At 34.1% G+C, this 17,138-nt stretch overlaps 1 protein-coding gene across 3 annotated transcripts in view; it reads left to right on the plus strand.

Moving 5' to 3' along the window:
• Positions 1–12,695, plus strand: part of LOC127075911 ((+)-neomenthol dehydrogenase) — a 45,334-nt gene extending 32,639 nt beyond the window's left edge. For all 3 annotated transcript variants that reach the window (XM_051017430.1, XM_051017428.1, XM_051017429.1), the window contains exons 3-5: positions 11,610–11,684; positions 11,887–12,066; positions 12,151–12,695. In XM_051017430.1, the coding sequence (XP_050873387.1) occupies positions 11,610–11,684; positions 11,887–12,066; positions 12,151–12,528 (633 nt within the window). In that variant the 3' untranslated portion in view covers positions 12,529–12,695. The remainder of the gene's footprint in view (positions 1–11,609; positions 11,685–11,886; positions 12,067–12,150) is intronic.
• Positions 12,696–17,138: the final 4,443 nt, after the last annotated feature.

The raw sequence follows: 17,138 nt of genomic DNA on the forward strand, positions 1-17,138 counted from the left end.
CATGCAATCATTCATATACTTATGCATGCATAAGACAAATAATTAGTAGCTAATAATAGGATATGAAAAATCCTACTAACTCAAAAGTTCACATCACAGAGGACCAGATGTATTGCCCGATGCTGCAACATATGAGCACCACATTAGCACTTACCCAGATGGTTAGTACTAAACAAGTACTCGTGTTACCTTAGCAACACCAATACTATACTACTCCCTTTTTTTCCATAATTTGGCAAAGGGTTGGTACTTCAAATAACACCTAGATGTTATCCATGCATATCTTATTATGTTAGCACATACACAACCAAAATATGAGAAGAACAACTAGATTAGCATCCAGAGATGTACATCATTAGATTTTGTTGATTGTACACAAGTTCAAAGAGTCTATAAAGTCTTTGTAAATAAAAAATGTCCAAATACAAAGGCCATAATAGAAAAATTCAAACATCCTTCAAACTACATCACTTGACCAACCACCCGGCTCCAGAAAGGTAACATAGTCTTCATCAACCACTGAGTCAGAATCATGAGTTTGAACAAGTCGCTTCTTCAAGACCTTCATCTTGGTGACAAACTTCTTACTAGCTGTAGATGCTCCAACATATGATGCACCTTGAGCATTCCCTTCATTTGCAGAGGAGGTGGAACTAAAACCCATGTTCTTCCTTTCTTTAACCTTAATTCCATTGTGTGAGTATTTCTTCTTTGAAGCTTTAGGCCTTTGACTCTTGATGATCAACACACACACTTTGAAGATGCAAGATAAGGATGTGATACTTTTTCTCTTTCTTGTATCGACAAACCATCTAAAGGGAGACTGATACCAATTTTGAAAAGAGTGAATCACCCTGAATATATGTGCATTATAGAGAATAAGAGAGAAATGCTGATTTGGTCTCGTTACACATTTCCCAATCTTTGACCATTTTAACTTCTATAAGATCCCTGATGAAATGATGACAAATGTCAATGTGCTTGGTTTTACTGTATTGAACATGATTATTTGAAATATTGATAGCAATGAAGTTGTCACAGAATAATGCCATGACATCTTGTTTGATATTTTCCTTCATCATTTGTTTCATCTAGAGTAATTATGTGCAACTACTTCTAGCAACAATGTACTCAGCTTTAACAGTAGATAATGAAACATAATTTTAGTTCTTGTTGAACCAAGGAAACAGATTATTTCCAAGAAAGAAACATCCCTCTGATGTACTTTTTCTGTCATCATCATTTTCAGCCCAATCTACATCACAATATCCTACAAGTATAGGATCTGTATCAGAAGAGTATAATATTCCCTAGTCATAGATCTCATTTGTGTACTTCAAGATTCTTTTCACTTAAGTAAGATGACTAGCCTCGGGATTGACTTGGTACCTAGCACATACACCTACAACAAATGTGATATCAGGCCTGCTAGCATTGAGATTTAGAAATCTTCATATCATACTTTTGTAGTGACTTTGATCAACATTAAATCCATTTTCATCCCTAGAAAGCTTCAAGTGAGTTGTAGCAAGAGCTCTCTTATGGCTTAAAATGTCAAGACCAAACTTCTTCACAATGCTCTTAGCATACTTGCTTTGAGACATAAAAATATTGTCTTCCATTTGCTTTACTTGAAGACCAAGAAAGTAAGTGAGTTCCCCTACAAGGCTCATCTCAAACTCAGATTGTATTTGTTGAACGAAATATTGCACCATCGTGTCAAACATCCCACCAAAAACTATGTCACCCACATGGATTTGCGCTATCATAAGCTTCCCTCCTTCATTCTTCATAAAGAGAGTTTTGTCTTTTCCTCCTATATTACATCCATTGTTGATCAGGAACTTATTTAATCATTCATACCATGCCCTTGGAGCTTGTTTCAAACCATAACGAGCTTTCTTTAATTTGAAAACACGGTTTGGAGAGTTTAGATCAGCGATCACCTTAGGTTGCTCCACATAGACCTCTTCATTGAGATACCCGTTTAGAAAGGCAATTTTAACATCCATTTGACACCGTTTGAATTTCCAGCATGCATGAAATTCCTAACAATAGTTTAATGATTCCAGTCTGGCTATTGGGGCAAATGTCTCATCAAAGTCCACTCCTTCTATTTGAGTATACCCTTGAGTAACTAACCTTGTCTTATTCCTTGTCACATTACCACTTCCATCAGATTTGTTCTTGTAAATCCATTTGGTACCAATGACATTCACATTTTCAGGTCTAGGAACTAGCTCTCAAACCTTGTTTCTTTCAAACAGACAATGTTCTTCTTGTATAACATTGATCTAGAATTCACCAGGAAATGCTTCCTTGACATTCTTGTGCTAAATCTTAGAGATAAAGCATGAGTTGGCAATACTTTCTCTGGATCTAGTCATAACTCATTCGTTGAGATTTTCTATGATATTCTCTATAAGATGATCCTTATGAACCCTGATTTTGTGATCCCATGCACAATGTCAGACTCCTTGGGTGGGATATTGTCTAAGACATCGGTTTGATAAGGAGGAACCTCATCTTCTTATTCTTCTTCCTTATCTTCAAGAGTGTCATCAATGACCATATTTATGGACTCCATCATATTCTTGGTGTGTTTTTTATACACTTTATCAGCTCCGTTGTTTCTAGAGTATCCAAGGAAGATTTTCCTTTATCACTCTTAGGATCCATCTTTATTCTTTGATCCCGATCTTCCTAGATGTAACACCTACTCCCAAAGACATGAAAGTACTTGACATTTGGATTTCTCCCTTTCCACAACTCATACTGAGTTTCTTTAGTCCCTGATATGATGGTCACTCTGTTATGTATGTGGCAGGCTGTGTTCGTTGCTTCAGCTCAGAAATAGTAAGGAAGTTTCTTGGCATGTAACATAACTCTGGTTGACTCTTGAAGAGTTATATTATCCTTTCACACTACTCCATTTTTCCGAGGAATGATAGGAGCTAAGAATTCAGGACCAATACCTTCTGAAGCACAATACTCAAAGAACTTAGATTTTTCAAACTTTATCTCCTGGGAACTTATGATTTTTACTATCCCAATCCCTTTTTCTCTTTGAAGATGTTGACATAGCTCTTTGAACATCTCAAATGTGTCAGATTTTTCTCTAATGAACTTTTTCCAAGTGAACCTTGAGTAGTCATCAACACACACAAAGACATATCATTTCCATCCAAGAATTTCTAGTTGCATAGGACCCATTAAATCCATATTCAATAGTTCAAGAACCTTTATGGTGGCAAGATGTTGGAGCTTCTTGTGGGGCATCTTAGTCTGCTTGCCTATTTGTCTCTCTCTACATACTTTACCTTCTTCAATCTTGAGTTTAGGCAATCCCTTTAAAATTTCTTCAGAAATAATCTATTTCATGCTCTTGAGATTAAGGTGACAAAGTTTTTGATGCCACAACTTGGTCTCATCAACTTTTGTCATCAGAAAAGTTGAGGGATCTTCTCTGCTCTAAGATATCCATAAATAACAGTTATTCTTATACCTTGAGCCTTTCATAACCACTTCTTTCTCTTGGATGGAGATAACACATTTTGACTTGTTGAAGCTTACGTTAAGACCTTGGTCATAAAGATTAATTATACTGATCAAGATGGCAGTTAGGACTTCTACCAGCAACACATTCTCAAGGCTAGGAAGACCAAGATATACTAGTTTTACTATGACTTTGATTCTACCTTTTACAACATCACTAAAAGTAACATAGTCGTCTGAGTAAGGTTTTAGCTCCTCAAGATAAAATGTTCCCTTGCCATATGTTTGGATCATCCACTATTAAAGTACAAATCTTCTCTAGAAGACACTTTAAGAGAATTATAAGCTATGAGACTTGTGACTTTCATTTTGGGTTTTTGTACCTTCTTTGTTTTAAGTATCTTTTCTTTCCTTTTGAGCCATGGTTGAATATGGGGTTGAGGATAACCATACAGTTTAAAACAATTAGGCTTTATGTGCCCATATTTACCACAATGATGATATTTTCTATTAGAGTTCTTGTAACTTTTATGATGAGGATGCATATGTCGAGCACAATGCTAGAACATGTGGCCCTTCTTGTTTATAAGGTTGTAGTTAAACCCTATTGCTACTGGAATTCTTGACTTTTTTCTTCTATCTGAATTTTCTTTAGTATTGGAGACAAAGGATATACCTTTGTTTTTCTTCTATGATCTGTCATTGATGGACATCTCAAAGGTTTGTAAGGAACCAATGAGTTCATCGAACTTAATACTGCTTAAGTATTGAGCTTCTTCAATAGCAATTACTTTCATATCAAACATCTTAGGAAATGATCTGAGAATTTTTCTGGCAAGCTTTTCTTTAGACATATTTTTACCTAAGGAAAAAGAAGTGTTTGCAATATCACACAATCTGATGTAGAAATCACAAATTAATTCTTCTTCATTCATCTTCCGATTCTCAAACTTAGTGGTAAGAAGCTAGAGCCTTGACATAGAAACTTTGGACGTGCCTTCATGCACAATTTTGAGAATCTCCCAAGTTTATTTAGCTTTTGAACATGTATCGATCAACCTAAACATGTTCTTGTCCACCCCATTGAAGATAGAATTCAAAGCCTTGAAATTTCCAAATGCTTCCTCATCTTCAACAACAGTCAAATTAGCTTCTGGTTTCAAGTTAGTAGTTCCATCGTCATAAGTAACCAACGTATATTTCCACCCTTTTATCACAGATTTCCATGCTTTGTTACCCATGGATTTTTTAGAAAGGAAACCATCACGGACTTCCAATAATCATAGTTGGTGCCATCCAAAATAGGTAGGTTGTTGACTGATCCTCCATCTTTCATTGTGTCCATTTGAGTATAATTTATCTTCCCTGGAGCTCTCCCAACAGGCTAGGGTGCCTGCTCTGATGCCAATTAAAATTAAGTTCCTTAGGAGATAAATGTCGAGCACGATGTACTAGACAATTGGTTCAACAAGTTAAATCATAATCACCAAAAATAATACATAGTATGTTGTACAAGCTGATGGAGCAGAAAAGAAACAAAGAACACAAAAATTGGTAACCCAGTTCGATGTAAACAACACCTACGTCTTAAGGGTTAACTTCCAACCCAAGAAAGGAAATTCACTATTAGTATCTTAGTACAATTAGCATTACAAGCAACAAAAAACTCTATGTTATTCAATGCCCTCTTCCTAACACTACCAAATGACTTTCTATTTATGACTTTGCCTAAATATGAGAAACCCTCTCACTTTCTCTCAATCACTAAACCCTAGTGATTGGTGTTTAACCCAATTATCAATGTCGAATATTACAAATCAACTAGACAAACCTTTTATGACATGTTTCTGAAACATAGAGGTGTACATAAAGGTGTTGAACTTACAACTCAACTAGACAAACCTACAACTATGCCAAGCTACTGGAACATAATGTGGTGTACATAAAATAAAAAGGACTCATGTAAACCCTAGCGCTCTAAAATATTAATTGTGAATGCTTGCTTTCCAATTTAAGTTTGATCTTCATATATAGCATAATAACTTTGGATTTTTCTCGTTAGATATTAGCTTTAATTTCATTTAGAATTAATGCAGAATCTGTTGGATGTTATCTGTTCCATAAATCTCTCAAAATATATATGATTTTTTTCAATTTAAATTTAAATTTGAATCTTCATTTAAATATGAATCAACCTTCGTCCAACTGTCAAACAAATCACTTAATCATATTGCTAAACCAATTTGCAATAAAATCTGATTCAATCTTTGACCAGAAAGTTTTCCAAAACGCATCAGCAATAACTTGTTGCGCGAGGCGCATATGTCGTACCAACATGTTGTGACATCACGTTTAACATGTATTCCTTCTGCACCTCCATATAACTTAATCAAGCTAGATTGATCTTGAACACTTCTACATGTGTTTTTTTAAATGCAGTCAATTCAAAAGGAACAATAGTTACTTTGAATTTTTTATTTATTTTAAATATAGATAAATCTTTAACATTTTTTGAAATTCTTTTTTTATATAACGATAAAAGAGTTTTTATATTTAATAAATTTTTAATTTTTGGAATACTATAACAACATAAATTATATTTTAACAATATGTCTAAACATTCCATAACACTCCAAACCCCTCCTCCAATACAATTTTTCAATTCCTCCAAATAAGGGGATATAAATTTGTGAATAAAAACAAATCCTCTAAAACTCTCCTCAACTAAATCCTTCTATTATTTTCATTCAATTCTTCCTTTTTAAAAAGTCTTTCACTCCATTCTCCTCCAAACTTTCAAACAAAGCCTGAGTCCACAGAAAATAATAACTTGAGGATGAGAAAGTAGAGTCGGAAGTATTTGTAGTGCTCACCCCATTGTCTTCCCTGGTCATATATAAATTGACATGTTGCATTTATAGTCTTTAGACCTTCATGTTTTAGAATCTAAGCATGCCTTAGTTGCCATTTAATCAGCTTGATATATATATATATATATATATATATATATATATATATATATATATATATATATATATATATATATATATATATATATATATATATATATATATATATATATATATATATATATATATATATATATATATATATATATATATATATATATATATATATATATATATATATATATATATATATATATATATATATATATATATATATATATATATATATATATATATATATATATAATTCATTAAAAATTTCATGTTACGAGTGATAAATCTAATGTAATTTAGATTAAAGTTAGTTTGCGTTTCATTTGAATTTGCATTTATATTTTGTTTGAGTTTGAGTTTCATTTGGGTCATTATATAAAACCCAAATGTTAGTTGCATTTGTAACAAATTTTGTAATTTGAGTTTTGAGATTGAAAGTTAGTCACAATTCTCTCTCTCTCTCTCTCTCTCTCTCTCTCTCTCTCTCTCTCTCTTCTCTATAATATTTCATCTTCATCTTCTTCTCTTGTGCACCAGTCGATGTTTATTGTAAACTCCAATAATTGGTATCCATAGCTCCGTTCTAATTCACGAGAAACATGAGTGAAATGAGGTTTGTGATTGATTTCCTTCCTAAAATTCTCATTGAATTGAAGTTCGAAATCGAGGAGAGTCACAAATCTTGAATGGTTTGGGAAACATAGGTGTTGGTAAGAAATGAGTGATTTGCACAAGAACGAAGATGAACGGAGAAAGCGGTAGTTTGAACACAAAACTTCCAATATTCTACATAAAGAATTAGAATCATTGGTCGATTCTGATGTGTGTGTTGTTTAGAGTTCAATATGTTCTTGATCTCGTCAATGACGATTAAATGTCGGTTGGAAAAAATGCAACAGAAGCGCAAAGAAATTCACAACATGAAACGATGGAGAAGGATCAGAAGGAGTTTTTCTATATCCATCAGTGTATGGATACGAAGTTGTTTGAGAAGATTGTTGATTCGATGAGGTGAAGGTGGCGTGGGACACACTTGTGTCATGCTATGGTGGTGACGCATCAATGAAGAAAGTAAAGTTGCAGTCCCTGCGCAAAAAATATGAGAATCTCATCATAAATAATAATGAGAAGGTGCTTGATTACATCTCTAGAGTAATTATGTTCATGAATGGGATGAAGTCTTGTGGAGAAATGCTCTCTGAACAGTTAATCATTGAAAAGGTACTAAGATCGCTTACTCCTCAATTTGGTTACATAGGTCTAGCTATAGAACACTCTGAAGACACATGCACCATGAGAATTAAAGATCTTCAGAGTAGTTTATAGGCACAAGAGTTATGTTTGACTGAAAGAAACTCTAAAAGGGAGTCAGAACAGGCTCTGAAAGCTCAGACTCCGAAAGCTTCTTTTGTCAAGAAGTACCAGAAGCAAGCATGGCTAGAGAATAAGAAAAGGTATGGTGGTGGTTTTCAAAAGTTAGAACTCTCCAACTCTGAAGAGAAGAAACATAAGAATGTTGAGAAGTGAAAAGAGAAGTTTGATTAGAGAAAGGTTCAGTGCTGTAGTTGCAACAAGTTTGACCATTTTGTTGCTGATTGCTGATCAAACAAGGTTAGCAAGGGTGAAGAAGCCAACAGAGTTAGAGGAGATTCTGATGATGAATCTATGCTATTGATGGCATCTAAGAATGTAGGTGGAACAATGGTATACTGGTGGTATATGTACACTGGCAACTCAAATCACCTAACTGGAAATAAGAAATGGCTTGTTGATTTTTGCTATGGTAGAAAAACCAAGATCAGATGTGCTAATATTGAGTATCTGAATGCTGAAGGAACGGGAAATGTCAAAGTGGAATTGAACAATGTAAAAATTGATATATGGTATGTTCCTGGCATGAATAGAAATTTGATGAGTGTAGGTCAACTGATAGAAAAAGGTTTTTCAGTAACCATGAAGGACAATCTCTTGAAGTTGTATAAATGTAATCAGAAGTTGATTATGTAGTATGAATTGGGAAGAAACAGGACATTCAAAGTGAATGTTTCAACATCAAACACTCAATGTCGTAGTTAAAGAAGTGATGAAGGGGAAAGTGAGTTGTGGCACAAGAGATTTGGGCATCTTAACTATAGAAGCTTAAGACATCTGAGTTTAAAGAATCTGGTACATGGAATTCCAAATATTGTAACACCACATAAATCATGTGATATATGCATGAGAGGAAAGAAACCAATATTTCCATTCATATAAAAAATGCCTCCAAGAGAAACTCATGCTTTGGGTGTGGTGCATTCTAATGTATGTGGGCCATTTGAGGTACCTTCACTTGGAGGAAACAGGTATTTTGTGTCATTTGTGAATGAGTTCACAAGAATGACATGGGTAACACTTATAAAGTTCAAACATGAGGTGTTTGCCGAGTTCAAGAAGTTCAAAGTGAATGCTGAAAAACAAAGTGGATAAAGATTGAAGATCCTCATAACGGATGCTAGAGGTGAGTTCAATTCAATAGAGTTTGTGAAGTTCCGTGAGGAACTGGGGCATTGAGCATAAGGCGACTGCTCCATACACTCTATAGCATAATGGTCTTGTTGAAGGAGAAATAGAACTCTGCTTGATATGACAAGGAGCACATTGAAGGAGAAGAATCTACCTCACACATTATGGGGTGAAGCAATTGCCACATCAACATATGCGCTCAATAGATTTACAACAAAGAAGTTAAAGGAAGTAGTTCATATTGATAACTGGATTGGAAGAAGGAAAAGTCTCCGCCATTTCAAGGTGTTTGGTTCTGAATGTTACAAACATATACTAGATGCTACTAGAAGGTAATTGAATGACATAAGCAAAGTCATGTTGCTTATAGGTTACCACTATATAGTTGCATATAAGTTTTATTTCCTAGTCACCAATAAAGTTGAAGTCAACAAATATGTCATAGTGAAAGAATCATAAACATGGGATTCAAACAAGTATAAATCCAACTCTAGTGTAGTGTCAACACTAGAGTTTGATTATGCCTCTAAAGGTGATTCTGACTTTGAAGGAGATTCTGAATCTAAAGGTGAGTTTGACTTTGAAGCTGACTCTAACTCTGAAGGTGATCCAGCCTCTGAAGGTGCTTCTGCTTCTGAAGGTGGAGCTTTTGAAGGTGTTCCTGCTTCTGAAGATGAACATACACAGTTCTAGGGACCATAGAGAATTAGACAAATACGAATGAGACTTTCAGACTTTGAGTTGCTGCAAGTTACTGAGATTGACTCTGTAGGGGAAGTCATACAGATTTCCATGACGGTGGACTTTGAACATGAAAGCATTAATTAGGCTCTCAAGAAGAAGTTGTGGGTGAAAAGCATGAAGGAAGAACTTGAGGCCATTGAAAGAAACAAGACATGAAAATGATTGTTTCACCTCATAACAAGAAAGCCATCAGTGTGTGATGGATTTTCAAGATAAAGCTGAAGTCATATGGTTCAGTTGCCAAGCATAAAACAAGGTTAGTAGCTAAAGGATTCTTACAAAAGTCAAGTTTAGACTAACTTGAAGTGTTTGCACCTGTAGCTACACATGAAACCACAAGGTTGGTTATTACTATAGATGCAAATAGGAATTGGCCCCTGATACATTAGATGTAAAGTCAGCTTTTCTGGATGGTCCATTGCAAGAGGAAGTTTATATGTTACAACCTCCCGATTTGTGAAAGAGAATAAAGAAGGGATGTTGTACAGGCTGAAACAAGCTCCAAGGGCTTGGAATCTCAAAATTGATTTTTTTTTTCAAGCATATGGGATTCAAAAAATGTGAAATGGAGTATGATTTCTATGTGCATCATACTTCTAATGGAAATGTGATTCTTGTGTGTCTTTATGTAGATAACATACTTTTGACATAGAGATGTACTTCTGAGATAAAAAAGTTCAAAAAGGTGTTGATGAATGCATTTGATATGACTGACCTTGGAAACATGGTATACTTTCTAAAGATGAAGATTCTCCACTCTGAAAAGGGAACTATTATGCACCAACTGGAGTATGAACTTGAATTACTAAAGAAACTTGAGTTGATGAATTGTAAGTCAGGAGTCACACCTGTTGAGACAAATCATAAGTTGGATTCTGATGTTGATGGTGAGGATGTAAATTCTATATGCTTCAAACAATTGGTTGGATGTCTGAGATATTTGTGTAACACTAGACCTAATATATGTTATGTGGTTAGAATGGTAAGTAGTTTATGAATAAACCAAAGTGATCACATTACCAAGCTGCAGTCAGGATTCTGAGGTATGTAAAAGGGACTATGAGGAATATAATTTTATTTCCATATGGAGTGTCAGATGCGAGGTATATATGCTATTCAGGCTCTGACTAGTGTGGTGATAGAGTGGAGAGAAGAAGTACTACAGGGTACCTGTTCATGTATATAGGAGCTCCTATTTTTTGGTTCTCTAAGAAGCAACCAGTGGTTGTATTGTCAACATCTGAAGTTGAATACATAACTGGTTCTTTGTCAGTTTGTCAAGTTGTTTGACTGATGAATTTGATGCATGAATTGAAGTTCAAGGTGAGCAAACCAGTCAGGTTGATGATAAACAACAAATCAACCATAAGTCTTGCCAAGAATCCAATTCTGCATGGAAGACGTAAGCACATTGATACTAAGTAACATTTTCTTCGCAATCAAGGTAATAATGAAGTACTTGAGGTTGTTCATGTCAGCATTCAGAAGCAACTTGCAGATGTGCTGACCAAGACAATCAAAACTGAACATTTCATCAATCTGAGGGATGTAATTGGTGTTGTTGATTTTTAAACTTGAATTAAGGGATGATGTTAAATGTAATGTAATTCATATTCAAGTTAGTTTGCATTTCATTTGAATTTGCATTTATATTTTGTTTGAGTTTGAGTTTCATTTTGGTCATTGTATAAAACTCAAATATTAATTGCATTTGTAACATATTTTATAATTTGAGTTTTGAGATTGAAAGTTAGTTACAATTCTCTCTCTATTCTCTGCATTATTTTATCATCTTCTTCTTCTCTTGTGCATTAATGGAGGTTTAATGTAAACTCCATCAAAGAGTTAATAAATGTTGCTTGTTTAATTTGTATATAATTCATGATCAATGATTGTATTATGTAGGTTAACAATGCTGGTATTGGCGGAGTTGAAATTAAAGACCGTGATTTATTCACTTCAACAATCATTACAAAAGGGGTTAGTTAGTTAGTATATATCAACACATCTTATGAATAAATCAAATCTAGTCAAATATATATGCATAAAAAGTCTGAAACTCATTTTACCTGCACTGAATGGATTCCAATCGATATGCTACTTTTCTTAATCAATTTGAACATCCATATGAATTTCTATAACGATTTTGACTTTTGAATATTGAGTTTTTCTTACCTTGCAGAAGGCATTATCTGATGATGAATTGAGAAGGACAATGACACAATCGTATGAGTCAGCTAAAGAATGCTTAGAGATAAATTATCACGGGGCTAAGAGAACATTTGAATGTCTTCTTCCCCTACTCCAGTTATCAGATTCACCGAGAGTAGTCAATGTTTCATCAGCACTGGGCAAGATAGAGGTACTCCAACATTTTTTTTATGTTCTTTTCCCCTTAAATTAAATTAGTATTGTCACTTATTTTCATTTATTGACGTCAAATCAGAATGTATCAAATGAATGGGCTAAAGGAGTTTTTAGTGATGTTGATAACCTTACAGAAGAGAGAATAGATGAAGTGTTAAAGGAGTTTCTCAAAGATTTTGAACAAGGATCTATAGAAAGAAATGGTTGGCCTAAGTATACATCTGCCTATATTGTTGCTAAAGCTTCCATGAATGCCTATACAAGAATTATTGCAAAGAAATATCCACATTTCTGCATCAATTGTGTTTGCCCTGGTTATGTGAAGACAGATATAACTGCTAATACTGGTTTCTTCACTGCAGAAGAAGGTGCTTCTCATCCTGTTAGGTTAGCATTGCTTCCCAATGGTAGTCCATCTGGTCTCTATTATATCCGAAATATACAGTCATCACTTTGACTGATACCCACCATAGGTGTAACGCTTTTCTACAACTAATAATTATAATTTGTAATCGTTGGGATATAAAGATATATTTGATTTCAACTATAGCTTGTTTCTTTAAATGTTGGAACATGTATTTGTTTCTATCAATAATGGTAATATTCATTCTCTCTTCAATTCCATTAATTTGAGGGATCTCTAGAATAGTCTTCCCAAGTATGAGTTCACGAACTTTGCTATGATCTTCAAATACACCTCTATATTCACCATCATTATCTTCTATGACGCATTTCAAAATTTTTTCTCTTTTCTTTTCTTTCCTTCAACATTTGCATGAAGTGGTTGAAGACATCAAATACCTAATCTTTTGATAAGTGCACACTTCTTTTTTTAATGTGATCATCAATAAAAGTAACAAAATATGATGCACCACCTAAAGACATATCATTGATCACAAAAATATCAGTATGAACTATATCTATATATTTGTGATTTCTTTATTGTATTATTATTTTAGTTTTTTTTCTAAAAATAATAATTGTTTTAGCCGTATTGGCCATTTTGATAATTTCCTTAAATACATGAAAATGAAAAAAATAGTTGTTTTTGTTTTATTTTATTGCATTATTTATTTTTCCTTGATATAAAAAATTTCACAAAAAATGGTTTAATTTAATTTGTTTTAATTTTTAATTTTTATTTATTTATTTGGTATTTCAACAATTAAGAAAAATCAAGTTGATTTCTTTTTATCCTAATTTGTCATGTATCAACTTCTTCATCCGCCAACTTTAACCTTCACATTCATCGTCATTCACCTTCACAAACCACGAATACTCACACCTTCAAACTTTCATTCACAAACCATAGTAGATCCAAATAATAACAATTCATAACCAAAATCAAAACCAACTAAAAAAAATAAATCAAAACTGAAATAATAAAAAAGGAAAGGGAAGAAGAAATTTTAGATCCGGCGAATCCTCATGAGATTCGACATCACCGTCGGAGTTTCATGCGATTCTGGCGAAGCACCACAAATCTTCGACATCCTTTCAACGCATGCGCAAGCGCCACCTTAACGTTACCATCACCCGATCCATTCGCGCGTGTGATTCTAGCCATCGTCTGCGAATCTGCCACCTCCTCCTCTCACCGTCGTCAGACGCTGTTAGCTCTTTTTCCTTTACTCTTTTCTTTTTTCTTTGTTGTTGTTGTTTCCATTTGTGTTATATGTGTGGTTGGATCATCGATGTTGGTTTTGACAAAGAGTGTTTGGATTTTGAGTTAAATATTTTGAAAGAAGATAGGTGAGAAAAAGGAACATAAAAGAGAGAGAGAGAGTTTTGAACTTCTGAGTTTTGTTTTTTCTTTCTCTCTTTTAATTAACTTTTTATTATTATTTTTAATAATAAAATGTCACGTGTCAAATCCCAATTGTATTTGGGTTCAAATTAGGGAGGGATCCTATACAGAATCCTCCTGGGGTGCACCGTGGGTCTTAATTTTAGATCAGGCGATGCTAATCATGACACCTAGATTATTGAATAGTGAAAACAAATAAAAACTATCTGATTGATCAAACGGTTAACTCAAGCCCCTTGTCTTTTTAATCTTTTTTTAATTGGTTTGTGAATGTTAGGTTGGGCTTGTTCCTTTTACTAATGTCTCACCCCATATTTCATTTTGCACCTGTTTCCTTTATTTTAAATTTTCTTGTTTATTATTTAATTAATTAATAGATTAAATTTTTTATCACCATACATATAAAAATCAAAACCCTATTTTATTTTAAATAAAAATATATTATTTTATTTAATTAAATAATGTTGATTAATTGGCTAATAAAAACTAAAATAATTTAATCTCTGATTTAAAAAAGTCAAATCTTTTTCACAATAAAAATAAAGTTGTTTCTCAAATAAAATGGATGAAAAAGGAATGAATTAGGCGTAGGCATCTTTCTTCCCTTATATTTGGATACAAGTTATAGAGTTTGCCTTTTGGGTACTCGTGTTCCGTCCCAAAATACAACAATTAACCGAATTTAGTTCATTCTTTCATGGATGAAAAATGATTAATTGGGTGTAGGCCTCTTTTTTCCTGAGTGTTTGGGTACAAATTGTAGAGTTTGTCTTTCTAATACTCGTCTTTCGTTCAGGAACCGTGACTTAATTTGCCTCATAATCAGAAAAATAACGAGTGTATTATTTTGTCTCTATAGTAATAATGAGGAAAGTTTCTCGAATGTTGGTCTAAAGGACTGCTTGTAAATATTGAGTTCTAATTGTTGTTCAATTAAACAAAAATTAATGTTTTGGAATTCCTTTCTAAATTATGAAAATAATTGTGAAAAGCGTAAATGGTGCACTGAACGGTTGATAAATATGAGTAATATGCGAGGGAATATGTGTGATTTCTTTCTGTAACAACTCCGAATCAATATTGCAACAACAAATATCAATTCATTAATACCAGTTCTTAAGGCTGTTTTCTCCTAATGTCTTAGTGAGAAAACCTTTAATCATTCATCCCTAATCTCTATGTCCATATAAATTTACCTATGAAATTAAGCCTTTTTATATCAAGAACAATTTGGTTTCTATAGGGTATCCATAATCCTAGGTGATATCTACTATAAAATCTTCTCATGAAAGCATTACTAACAGCGGTCCAACCTAATTGATAATCATATATCAATCTCAATTATTCCGAAAGAGAAATCATTAAGAACATCAAGAGAATAGATTAATTATGAAAAACAACACTATTATTGCAAATATCAAATCAAAGTCATTACAGATTCAAATCAGGGACACCCCATAACATTGGGGGGTTTAGCTACTCATAGTATTCAATAAAATCAAAATATAAAGTTTAGACATTACAAGTACTTAGATGAAATTTGATCTTCAATCGCTTCTGCTCATGAAAATCTCTTCTCCCCCAAGCTCTTCTTTTCTCTAATTCTGAATTGTGTAATTTTCTCTTGCCAAGAAGTTCCCAATTCTTGTCTGAAAAACTCCCTTGAATAGAAAAGTCCTCCTTTTTCCTTTCTCCCCATTCAAACAGATCCAAAATAGTTAATAAAATCAGGTTTTGAATGGACCAAAACACCATGAGCACTTAAAATTAACAAAAAATGAAATATTTGGTTTTAGCATGCATGCCTGCTACGACCTGTAGTCGGTGCTACAGGTGGCCGTAGCAGGCCCATGTCTCTGATGCTCTTGTTTTAGGCCCCTATGCTACGGCTCATAGTAGGGGCTACGGGTGGCCGCAACACACCCATGTTTCATGTAAAATTTAGGTTTTGTTTCAGACCTTCCACTACGGCTCGTAGCAGGTGCTATGGGTGGCCATAATGCGTCCCTGTTTTGTATGGATTTTGGCTTTGGTTTAGACCTCTCTGCTACAACCCGTAGTAGGTGCTACGGGTGGCTGTAGCAGGCCTACTGAAGCATGGGAAAACTTCTTCGATTCTACGCGATTCTCCTTGGTTTATGCATTCGATCGTACCTGAATATCTATTTGAACCTAAAAAATAGTAAAGGCACACAACCAAAGCATAACATGCAAAAAATAGAAATGAGACTTAAAAAAATGATGAAACGATTAAATCAACTAGCGGTACAAGAAACTGACTCAAAAGACCACTAAATAAGAACAAAGTCCTACAGTTTACCTGTATTTTTGCCGAACAAGTGAAAGAATATATATCATAAATGGTGACTGATCACAACCCCAAACTTAGCTTGTTGTTTGTCCTAAAGAAATGTCCAGGACAAAATAAACACCATGTCATCCCCAAAAATAGTTGAAGATTCAACTCTTACCACAATACTGCTGAGACCATTCGCAACGTGCTCTTGCTTCTTCCTTCAGGGTCCCCTGCTTTTCGCATTTGATTGTTCCACCACACTTCTACATAGAAGTACTACTTCACCTATCAGCTTGTTTCACACTCTCACCAAGAGTCTCGGGGTTAAAGTGTTTTCACTCAAAATTTCACAATAAGTAATACCGGCTCATAAGATTTAACAAATTCTCCTTTCATCTCACCTGCACAACACACACACACTTTTTGAGGTCTTCCAGGTTGTAATGGGGCTTGGGTTAAGGTGGGATATGGAAAGGAAGAAAAATGATTTTTGGGTTTAGAGTCGATGTTATCATTCTTTTCACTGCGATTATTCTAAAGTACCATTGTCGGAAATCTTTAGAAACATCGTTTTGCTGGTCAGATCAACTACTCAGTTTTTCTTCTCTTCTTTTCCTTTTCTTTTTGAGTTTGTATCCAACTGAGTCTTTTCCTTTGGTGAGTGCTTTTCTTTGTTCCATCAGATTCTCTTATTTTTCTATTTTTCAATCATCATTTTTTTTTCGCACTCACCTTATTCAGCTTATATGGGGCTACCTCAAGCTTAAAATGAAACACAACTTAAAGAACAACAATAATCACTCTGAACAGGGTATGAAAGTGTTTGGGCCAAGGGTTATACTTATGTGGTAATATATACAAACAAAGGGATACAAGCTCAAATTGGTTTAACAAGGGATAATGATTTATATGGACGGCTCGAAAGGTTCAAGGGTAAAAGAAACAACTTGCCTCAGTGTATGTA

This window comes from Lathyrus oleraceus, chromosome 4 (assembly GCF_024323335.1).
Source record: "Lathyrus oleraceus cultivar Zhongwan6 chromosome 4, CAAS_Psat_ZW6_1.0, whole genome shotgun sequence".
Classification (NCBI taxonomy): domain Eukaryota; kingdom Viridiplantae; phylum Streptophyta; class Magnoliopsida; order Fabales; family Fabaceae; genus Lathyrus; species Lathyrus oleraceus.